The sequence below is a fragment of the Sarcophilus harrisii genome, chromosome 3 (genome assembly GCF_902635505.1).
Source record: "Sarcophilus harrisii chromosome 3, mSarHar1.11, whole genome shotgun sequence".
Classification (NCBI taxonomy): Eukaryota; Metazoa; Chordata; class Mammalia; order Dasyuromorphia; family Dasyuridae; genus Sarcophilus; species Sarcophilus harrisii.
The window spans coordinates 112,668,141-112,680,298 of record NC_045428.1 but is presented as its reverse complement, the minus strand read 5'-3'; the positions used below and the strand labels follow the sequence as shown (position 1 = coordinate 112,680,298).

The window sequence follows — 12,158 nt, the reverse complement described above, 5'->3', positions numbered from 1 at the left end:
AAGAGTCAGGATTCAAAGCAGATTCCTTGACTCCAAATTCATAGCTCTTTCTACTAACACAGTTATTTTCATAAATTGTTTTTCATGTGAGAAAAATATTTTGTTAAAAGAAAGATGATTCCGTAACAAACAAAAAAAAGAAATGATTATATAAACTCATGTCAACTGAATTTCAATACATATACACAGAAAATGGAATCCTAGAACCAGTCAGTTGGTGCCATCTTGTATTTTCAATGTGATCAATTATGTATTAGAAATTAATAAACACTACAAATCAGAATTTGATTTATTATTTTATTAGTTGTCTAAACTTAAGAAAATAATAGTGAAAATGTCAGTAATGCAGATTATATTTAAAAGTGTGTTCTGCATAGTTTTTTTTTTTTCCTTTTCTGGGGGGTGGTTGTTGTTAATTATTTACCATTATACCCCTGCTGATAGCCAAATGAACAGGTAGGTGTCTACACAGATTGATAGCATATTTATAAACACAGATATGCAATATGTACAATATATAATATCTACAATGTATATGTATCATATATATATAGATTTATACACATTATATATGTATATATACAATCTATGTAAATATATAGATAGATATACCTATTCATACACGTATACACATATATGTATATATGTGTATAGTACACACAAACACACACACACCCCTACATTTTTGAGAGTAGCCAGGTAGCATGGTAGATAGAGTACTGGGCCCAGAGTCAGGAAGATTTGAGTTCATGACCCTGGGCAAGCCATTTAATCTTTTTTATCTCAATTTCCTCAGTTATAAAGTGAGCTGCAGAAGGAAATGGCAAATCATTCCAGTATCTTTGCCAAAAAATTTACAAATAGGGGCACAAAAAACTGGACATGACTGAAATGACTAAGCAACAGCAAAGATATTTTTCAAGATGAAAGTTATATATATATTTGTGTCCAAAATTAAATAATAAAAATAATATATCATTTATTTTTAATTATGATAGAAAAATTATGCCTGGATTTTTTAGTTTTAAAATTATAAACAGTTACTTTTACTTTCCTGAAATTCTGCATTTACTGATGGTATTTTGTTTTAAACTTCCAATTCCAAATTCCATCTTGAGCAATATGCTTTTACTTAAGTGACAATAAGATAGAGTTTCCTTTTTACAAAAAAGTTAGCATAAATGGAACACTCTGTATTATTAAAAGTATCACTGTGTATATGTGTATATATGTTTTGTTTTATATCAGCAGCTGTTCATCAAAATGGGCTCTCCATGAACCAGATGCTGATGGGTTTGTCACCAACTGTGTTACCTGGTCCAAAAGAGGGGGATCTGGCTGGCCATGATCTTGGCCATGAATCTAAAAGGATACACATTGAAAAAGGTAATAGTAATATACTATTCTCATAATCCTCAGTCACAATTGTTTAATTCATGACAGTTTTCAACAAATAACATAGGATAAAAGGTAAAAGATAATGGTTTCAAAAGATAGGACAATTTAGGGGTGACTTTCTCAATGCTCCTCAAAGACCTTCATTTCTGAAGCAATATATCTCTCCTCAGAAATTTCATTTTAGTTGTCATAATTCTCATGAATTTAGAATATTTTATTTTTATCATAACATTACATACATGCATCATTTTTCTTAAAAAGTCATAAATTCTTTGAAGGCGAGTATTGTCATTCTCATTTATAATACCAAATCATCTTCAGAAAGGTAAAATGCTTTTGGTTCAGAGAGAAGCTTGGGATCATTCAATATACTATATAATTTCCCAGTTTATATCTAGGATTTTCTCTCCTTTCTATTCAATGATTCATTGTTTGTTCACCTTTGGTATCTGCCCAAGAAATAAATACTGATAAATGGGTTACTTATATTTTTATTATAATATGGAAAATAGAAATTCTTCATTCCATTCCCACTCACCTCCTCCCCCCCCCTTTTTTTTAACTTTACAATTACTGAAGTCAACTTTTGTGTGATTCCAAATCTCATTTGAGATGGTCTACAATGTTGTTCTAGAGTTCAATAAATTCAGTAAAATTTCCTCAGCAAACAGGATCATCTAAACCAGTACACAACCTTTTTTTCTCTCTATCACAGACCACTTTGTCAAGTGAATCTAATGGGCCCATTCTTAACACAATGTCGTTTAAAAAAATACATTAAATAAAATACATATAAATGCAAAGGAAATCAATTACATTGAAATTTAAATAGTTATCTAAATGTCTTTTAAAAAACACGTCCATACACTATCTATAAGGTCCACACTGTTGTCATTTGGATTCTGCACTACACATCTTCTATGGCAGAGGGAAACATCTTTGGCAAGCTTTATAATTTTACTTGGTATTATTAATCAGCTAATTCAAAGGTAGAATTATCTATTATTGAAGTAAAAAATAAACCGATTCTTTCAAAAGAATACTTAACTACTTATTTATTCATTACAATTTTGTATTAAAGTGGTTAAATGATGTGCACTAGTTGTTAAAGTTTTTGAATAAATTAATTGTTTGAAAAATAGTTTTAGAGAAGGAATATTAACTATGAAAAATAGCTACTCCCTCTAAGGGTATAAATTCCGAAATTTTATGCCTCCTTAGCCTTATGTGACTTTGGACCATATTGCCATAATTTCTCCATAGTAGTTATCAATATAATAAGTGCATTTCCTTCTTTCTCTTGGCATCACAAGCATAGCTAGGAAATAGTTTGTCCATCAGTTACCTCTCCTTCTGGCTACTTGACTGTTCTATATTATTTTTGAGTCATTAATGATACTATACTTTACTCTACGTCTTCATTGTTCATTGCCTGAATAAGGCTCACTATATTCTTCCCCATTGCTACCTGTTTTGTCTCAGTCTTTGTGAACTCATTGGGGGTTTTCTTGGCAGATTTAGAGAGTGGTTTGCCATTTTCTTCTCCAGATCATTTTACACATGAGTAATCTGATGCAAAAGGGTTAAATGACTTGCCTGAGGTCATCTAACTAGGAAGTTTCTGAGTCCAGACTTGAATTCAAAAAGATGAATCTTCTTGACTCCAGGCCTGGCACATTATGCACCACCTAATGATACTTAATCGAGAGCTTTCCCAAGAATGTAGACTAAGTGGTCCATTGTTATCTAACATCAAGCAATCACTGGAGATATGTTCCTTTATATTGGAAAGTAAACGAGTTACTAATTTGGGACAAAAAAATAACTCAAAAATTGTCAGAAACAAGTCAAATTGAATGTATATATGAGATATTCTCATGGGGTGGGGGGTGCATAGTGAGGAAAACTATGCATTCATCAGACATTAGCTATTTTTTTTACCTATTCTCACTCCCCTACATAATCCTAAATGATCCTACTTCCTCCTTGGGAGTAGTTCTGTCTGACAAATCTGCGTCAAGCAGTGATAGAAAAAATAATTTTGAATGATCAACTTTTAAGACTAATTAAAATAGGAGGAAAGTAGAAAAGACAAAGTTTATTCCAACTCATCAATTCTGCCATCATCCAAGATCTAAGGTATTCTTTTGCTTTGATAAACCTTTTGCCTGTCATTTAGATAGCCCTTTGCTGATCCTCTTACTAAAAGAAATGATCGAAAGAGTTTTTAAATGATTTTGGCGGTCAAGTATTTATTCAGTTTTGCTGAATTGTCAATATTACTCTCCATAAAACTCATATAGTTCTGTGGGCTCTTCCCATTAATCTATTGAACCAAACTGAACATAGTTCTGCACTATTTAGGAAGGACACAAAGGCAAGGTTATATGATGACTTGTTACTTTAATATAGTAGGGATAAGATATACTTGTTTCTAATAGTGTATATTTTCTGGTCATGAGAGATCCAAACTAGCTTGTGCCCTTTAATTTGTAATCATAGGACCTGTATTCATAGGCTGATTTTGCCATTTATTGTCTGCATTAATCTTAGACCTCAGTTTCAATAACTGTAAAATATAGGATTGGAACTTGAAGATTCCTTCCATCTCTAAATAGATAAATGTCATGTACATATCACATTATAAGGAAAGAAGAATATGGAAATCTAAATTACGCTATTCCTGCTCTTGAGAAGCTGATAATCTGATAGGTTTTAAGAAATAAATGATTATGAAACTAAGATGATTATTAAAAATTTCTGTCTCAACAAAGCAATTCTTCAAGTCAGTGATCTTTCTTCTCCTTTCTTTCTCCGACTAACACTTTCTACATTTTGGTTCTCTGTATTGATGATGCAACTTCATAATATATCTAAAATGCACTTAAATTAAAATAAAATCTCTTCTTTTTGTGGCATTTATCATATATCTTTATATTAGCTTAGTAACTTTTGAAAACAATATTTTCTCCTTTTCCCATTATATGTCAAAACAATTCTGAGGATTCATTTTTACAAGATTTTGAGTTCCAAGTTTTTCTTCTCCCTCTATTTTCTCCTCTTTTCTGAAAATGGTAGGCAATTTGGTATGTTAAACAGGTACTATCATATAAAACTTAATTCCATATTAATCATAGTTGTGAAAGAAGAAACAGAAAAAAAAAGAAAATAAAATACTAGAAAGGATAAAGTAAATGTAAAAATGATATTTCAACCTGCATTCAGAATCCATCAGTTCTTTATCTAGATATGAATAGAATTTTCCTTCCACAACTTGGATTGTTGTGTTACTGAGAAGAGTTGATTCATTCATAGTTGATACTCACACAATATTGCTGCTACTGTCTGAAATGTTTTCCTGGTTCTGTTCATTTCACTTTGCAAGAGTCCAAGTTTTTCTGAAATTTGCCTGTTCATCATTTCTTATTGCACAATAATATTCCATTACTGTCATAGACTACAGCTCATTTAGTTGTTCCCTTATTGAGAGGCATCTCCCCAATTTCTAATATTTTACCACTGCAAAAACAACTGCTATAAATATATTTTTGCCCATGTAGGTCATTACCCCTTTTTATGATCTCTTTGAGATATAAACTGAGTAATGGTATTTCTGGATCAAAGAATTTGAAGAGTTTGGTTGCCCTTTGAGCATAGTTTTAAATTGCTCTTCAGAATGATTGGATCAGTTCACAATTCCACCAACTTTACATTAGTGTCCCAACTATCCTATCATTTTCCTTTAATTGGGGGGATGTCATATTAGCCAATTTGGAATATGTGAGGTGATATCTGTGTTGTCTTAATTTGCATTTCTCTAAGCAAAAGTGACTATATCATTTGATCATCATCAATTGGGGAAGAACTAAAATTCTTATAAATGTGACTTGGTTTTCTATTTATATGAAAAAATGAGACTTTTAATAGAGATATTTGCTGTAAAGATTATTCCCCAAGTTTTTGCTTTCTCTCCCATCTTGGTTACATTGATTTTCTTTGTACAAGAGCTTTTTATTTCAATATAACCAAATCACCTGTTTTGCATTTCATAATGCATTTTAATCATGTGTTTAGTATAGATATTGCTTCTTTGTCTATGGTACTTTCAACAAGATATAGTTTTCCTCCTTATCTCTTTTTGATCAAGTCTCTTTTTACTTTTACTTTTTCAGAGATCAGGATTGCTACCCCTGTTTTGTTTGCTTGTTTGTTTGTTTTATTTCAGCTGAAGTATAATAGCATTTGCTTCAGTCCCTTACCTTTAATCTGAGTGTTTTTTCTTTGCTTTAAGTCTGTTTCTTGTAGGATTTTTCCTTCTGTTTTGTCCTCTCTCTTTTCATCTCTCCTTTCCTTCCTCACCAATGTTTTGCTTCTGTTTACCACTTCCTCTCCTCTACCCTCCCTTCTGTTATACCCTCACCTTCACCCCTTTACTTAATTCTCTCTTTTCTTCCCTATCTGGTGAAATAGATTTCTATATTCAATGATTGCATATATTATTCTTTCTTTGAGCCAATATTGACGAGGATTAAGGTTCAAGCAATGCTCTTTGGTCTACCTTCCCATTTCTCTCTCTACTATAGTTAAATCTTTCATATCTCTTCATATGAAATAATTTGCTTCTTTCTACCTCTCCCATCCTTCTGCCACTGGTGTGCTCCTATTTTTCATACTTTATTTATTTTCATATCATTCACTCAAATTCACTTTATGCCTATACTTTCTATGTATATTCCTTCTGTTTGAACTATTAGCAATGAAATTTCAAAGAATTACAAGTATCATTTAACCATGTAGGGATGTAAATAGTTAAGCTCCATTGATTATCTTATATTTTCTTTTCCTTTTTTTTTAAACCTGTTTATGCTTCTCTTGAGTCTTGACGTTGGAGATCAAATTTTTGGTTTAATTCTGATTTCCATATGAAAACTTGAAATCCTTCTATTACTGAATGATTTTTTTCCCCTTAGTATATTATGTTTAATTCCACTGGGTAAGTGATTTTTTGTTGTCGTCCTAGCTCCTTTTTGGGATATCATGTTTCATGAACTTCGATCTTTTAATGTTGAAGCTATTAAGTCCTGTGTAATCTTACTTATTACTCCCTAATATTAGAATTTTTCTTTCTGGTTCCTTGCAGTATTTTTCCTTTACTTGATAATGCTACAATTTGGATAAAATGTTCCTTGAAGTTTTTATTTTGGGATTTCTTTCATAAGATGATAAGAGGACTCTTTCAATGCCTATTTTCCTTGAAAATTTACTGAAAGATGCTGTCCAGGTCCTTTTTAAATTATGGCTTTCAGGTAGTCCAATAATTTTGACCTTATTTCTCCTGAATCCAGTTGTTTTTCCCGTAAGGTACTCAAATTTTCTTCTATTTTTATTGTTTTCTTGTTGGTTGATTTTTTCATGTCTCACAGAGTCATTAACTTCTACTTGCCCTATTCTAACTTTTGAGGAATTTAGTTTTTGTACTTTCTTTTCTATTTGGCCAAGTATACTTTCAAGCAATTATTTTAGCCTCGGTGGATTTTTGTGTCTCCTTTTCCATCTGACCATTTTTAAACAAATGTTTTCTTTCCGCAAGCTATTGACTCTTTGTTACCCCATAATTTTCTTGTATCACTGATTTTCTACAATTTTTCTTCTATCTCTGTTATATGATTTTAAAAGTCCTTTTTCAGCTCTTCAATGAGTTATTTCTGAACTTGAGACCACTTCCCATTTTTATTTTGCCCAAATTTGTTTTGGCATTGTTATACTCTTCTGAGTTTGTGTCTTGATCTACCATGTTACCATAATAGTTTTCTGTTATCAGATTTTTTTCCCTTATCTTTCCTTCCTTTTAAACTTGATTTCTACTTTGGTGGGAGAGGGCGGAGGGAGAAAACTATCTCAAACTTCTTGTGCCAGGGGCTGCAGGCTCTGGTTATTTACCATTTATGGTACCCTGAGGCCCAAGGGGAACCCTTATGTGTGGTGCTGTGCTGAGGGTGTTAGGTTTGTGTGGGGGTTACTGGCACTTCTGTAGGCTATAAGGGTCTGGCAGTTTACCTGGTACTGAGCTGGAGTCCTAGTACTGATGTTTGGGGTTGTCTGAGGCCAGTAGGATGTTTCTGCATTTTCCAGGGATACACTGAAGCACAAAATAGTCTGGCGCCTGGAGGTTGCCTGTTTGCCAGGGACTTCACTGAAGCACATGGAGGTTGTCAGAGCTAGAGTCTGTTTATCTCCTGGCTATGCTAAGGCATGTGGGGGGTGGGATTCTGGTGTTGTTGTGTGCTTGCTCCACTGCTCTGGGGCTCAGAATTTCCCACTGCCTTGCTGAGATGGGATTTGCTGTTGTCTTTCTAGAAAGCTTCCTGTCCTGGACTGAGCTTTCTGCTGCTCTTCCAAATTGCTTGGGCTTAAGGATTGTTTCACCTTTTTACTGGTTCTGCTGTTCTAGGATTTGTTTTGAGGAGCTATTTTATGGTTGTTTTAGAGATGAACATGGAAGAATTACCATGATTTGCTCTTACTCTGTCATCTTGGCTCCTGGAAGTCCCACTCCTAGTAAGTTTCTAATTAAACATATTTGTATGAAAACAAATGACTTCCTTTACAGATATATGGATAAATTGTTTTTGTATATATACCATTCTGGAATTGAACTATAAATTTGCATTTGTCTGTTTGCCATCAGAAATCATTCAAAAGTCAATAATTCTTAAGAAATGAAAAGCCATTTTCATTCACTAAATCAATGTTGTACAAAATTGTAACCATCTGAATTTTAAGCTTCAGAATTTTTTCCTAATTTTATATATTAGCTTGATTTTGTTCTGAATCATATTTAAATTACTTCATCTTTTGAAATACTTTAATTACCACCATTAGAATTCTAAAATACTAACTGGTTAATAAACTTAGAATCTCCTTCATTTTTAAGATAAAGAGCTTCTCCAGGGTTTTGAATCTCCAGAGAGTTTAAAGTGTAATAGAAATATGAGTATTAAAAAAAAAGTTACTCCATGAAGTAGCCATCATATAATATTGTAATCTGACCCAAGAGAAAAAAGAATGAATTTAAGAGGATCAACTTCATTTAACACTTGAAATATTCATTTGCAGCTAAAGTTTTCATCCATCCATCCATCCATCCCTTCATCCATTCACTCACTTATTCATTCATTTAAAGATATTTAAAAGCCCATATTTGCATGGGCTCTTCACAGACCTCACACCCCAAGTGACCAGCACAGGATTTTTGATCTGCTCAATTTCCAACTTGAACTTGTTCACCCCTCCTTTAGGCAAAGAGCTGGAGAACTTTTTAAGAGTCTTGCCATTTTTGATGTTGTTGTTAGCTGCAGCTATACTACTAGTAGGGATTGTAGGCACATGCTGTTAGGAGATTATTTTTTCTGAATAAGTCCTATCATTTCTATATTTCTTGACACATATTATTTATATTTAGGTCCTATGCTGTCTCTAAAGTTGTTTTATACTTTTGATGACTCATAACTGATTTCTTGTTCAGTTTTTTGTATGCTTTAAACAAATTCTGATATTTTTTGTTCTCAGCTTGTATTAGCCCCAGATAAATTTTATTTTTACTTCCAAAGTTAATTTATTATTATACTTGAAAGTTATATATTAATTTTGTTTACCTAATAAGTGAATAAAACCAAACAGAAATGGTTTTCTCCTGACTACTGAAACTATATTTACCATAATAAGAAGAATTATAGTATCAAATAAGTTTACAAAGTATTTTAGATGTTACCTCATTTGATCTAACAACTTTGTAAACAGGTGAAATATTTATCCCCATTTTACAGACAAAAAAATTGAGGCTGACAGAGAGGTTGCTTATGTTCTTCCAGCTAATAAGTGTTTGATGAAGGCTTTAAAATCAATTCATCCTTTTTACAAGTCCAGTAGTTATGGTTCATTGTTCCACCCAGATCTCTCTTATTAAAGTGAATGAAATTAATAATCAAATATTTCTTTTACTTGGGAGTGTCATAATCTCTAGCTATTCTTTTTATTCTTATACAAGTCACTTAATTCTCCAAAACCTCCTTATGTGAAAGATTAGATGGAATATCTCCACCATTGAGAACACAGTCTTGACCATGTTCCTTGTTGAGATGATGGGATTTTCTAATACATGTTGCTGTACTTCCTGTTTCCTCTTTCTTTCATTTTTCCTTCCTTTCTTCCTCCCTCCCCTTTTCCCTCTCTCCTTCTGTCCCTCCTTCCCTCCCTCCATCTCTCTTTCTCTCTCTCTCTCTCTCTCTCTCTCTCTCTCTTTTCTGTGTCTTTCTTTTTTCTCTCTCTCTATGTCTCTCTTTCCCTCCCTTCTTCTTTGTCTCTTTCTCTCTCTCTCTTCCTTTTTTCCTTCCTTCCTTCCTTCCTTCCTTCCTTTCTTCCTTCCTTTCAGATTTTTTTTTTCTTTTTGTGTAGCAGATATGTGGTACAGGTGTTAGAATGCTAGGTGTAGAGTCACGAAGATTCAACTTCTGGAGTTCAAATCTGGCCTGAGACACAAGTTGTGTGACCCTGGACAAATCATTTAACTCTGCCTCAGTTTCTCATATGTAAAATGAGCTGGTGAAGGATGTAGCAAAACATTCAAATATCAAATGAATTTGCCAAGAAAATCTTAAATGGGTGCACGAAAAGTTGGACATAACTATGTATTTATTGTATTTCTATTTATTTTTAAAAATATTTCCTGATTACATTTTAATCTTGTTAGCTCCATACACAGCCTGTGACTTTTTATTTGATACCCCTATAGTAGGGTATAGCAGGCTTATTAATGTGGCTTGAGATGGGAATCATCTGGAAGCACATAGCAGTGACTTTATTTGTTTGTTTGTTTTTTGCTTTTTTTTCCTACGTTCAATGACTTATTCCCCAGATACCTTTTCTAAGATTTTTGTACTTGAAAGTAGCTTGACATCATAAATTTGGAAGAATATTCTTAATGGCAATAGATGGTGAATTTATAAATTGACAAAACCTTCAATTAGTTTTCTTAAATATTTGGAAATATTTTTAAGAAATTTCTTTTTTCTCCATTTTTATTTTTTTGGGTATAATTTATATTTCATCATTTTATTTGATTGTAAGATTGCTACAGTTTCTATTTGGTTCTCTAGAACAACTATATCAAAATCCTAGGTTAAGTTAAAGCTGAAATTGAGCTGCCACAATTTAATCCTAATTGACCTTTTCTATTGTACAATTATTAATTGATTGCCAATAAGTTGTTTATACATGTATACTGTGTAAATATATAATATATATACATATATGTATACATATTTACGTGTGCACATGATTATACATACACACATTATATATACATACACATATGTATGTGTATGTATATATATATATAAAATTATTGAATGTCTTTGTAAAATATTCAGAAATTTGCCATCTATGACCATTAAAAATATGCTTCCAACTACTCCACAAATGAGCCTATTAGAAATACATTTTGCGCGCATGTGTGTGTGTGTGTGTATTAGATAGCACAAGTCTTTCAACTTCACAAAATTATATACACACAGAGAAAGAAAAATAGGAAAAGCAAGGTACTCTACACCTATATGTATACATGCACACACAAATATGGAGAGTAGTTTGCTTGCTTTTTGTTTTTATTTTGTAGTAGCAGCAATGGGGAAAATACATGATTTTTAAAACTGTGACATCACATCATTGTAATGAAGAAGATACAAACATATATTTTTCCTTATAAAAATAACATTGTCACTGTTATGTTGAAATCTTGGAGGGGGAGGGACAAACAAGTAATGGTCACATTGTGATAATAAAGGATGGTTAAAAATTTGTTGACCTAATGAAAACAATGTCTGGGTGAAGAAAAAAAAAACAAGTAAACAAGCAAAACAAAAGTCACTGACATATCTCCATGCTAAGTTATTTAACATCCAGGTTTCAGAAAAACTCTTTAAACCTTTTTTTCCCCCTGCATGATGATAGACTATATTCATTTGAAGAATTTTATTTCCCACCTTACCTGTAATTTTCTATCTTTCTAGTGTTTATATTTAACATTGATCTTAATAAAAGAAAGAAAGGGCTAATCTTTATTTTTAAAAAAATAGATGTAGAATCGACTTTCTTACTAAGGAGTTATACACCACCCCCCCATACACACACACATATACACATATACACACAAACAGACCTCAGATGATCCATCAGTTTCCTTGTTCTATTCAGAACCATTAGCATTTTGCTATACTTTTCAGCCTTTTGCAGACTTTTTAGAATTTTGAATCATATTCCTGTTTGGTAATAATTATTGATAGCTTTAAGTCTAAAGTGCTTCAGGCTTGTGTTCATTATAAATAAAAATGTACCCTTAGAGTTATTGGTGTAGATATGCTCAGATGAAATATGGATTTTTTTTTCCTCATGTAAAGGCCGTAAAGCTAGATTGATTCTTCCTCTTCATCTTCTTTATTTCTAACTTTCCTCCGGAAAGGCCTATAGCTTTGCAATCTCTTACTTTTTGGAGACTCCTTTACTGATAAAAAAAAAAAAAAAAATCTACTATTGGATACATTTTAGCCTCTTTCCCAACTAATATAGAGTTCAAATTATATGTGTTCTGAAATGAGTGACTTACATAGAAGAAATCCATTTATTTCTAAAAGTTTACATGTTGAATTGAGTATAACATTTATTATTTTACTCTCTTGACTAAGATAGGGATCATTATACTTAAT

The 12,158-nt window shown here is 32.2% G+C and overlaps 1 protein-coding gene across 3 annotated transcripts in view; it reads left to right on the top strand.

Moving 5' to 3' along the window:
- The window catches only part of DACH1 (dachshund family transcription factor 1), a 475,837-nt gene that overhangs the window by 341,572 nt on the left and 122,107 nt on the right, over window positions 1-12,158 (top strand). For 2 of the 3 annotated variants that reach the window (XM_031958462.1, XM_031958463.1), the window contains one exon: window positions 1,252-1,386. In XM_031958462.1, the coding sequence (XP_031814322.1) occupies window positions 1,252-1,386 (135 nt within the window). Of the gene's footprint in view, window positions 1-1,248; window positions 1,387-12,158 lie in introns of all 3 variants that reach the window. The other variant, XM_031958461.1, reaches the window with a different exon arrangement.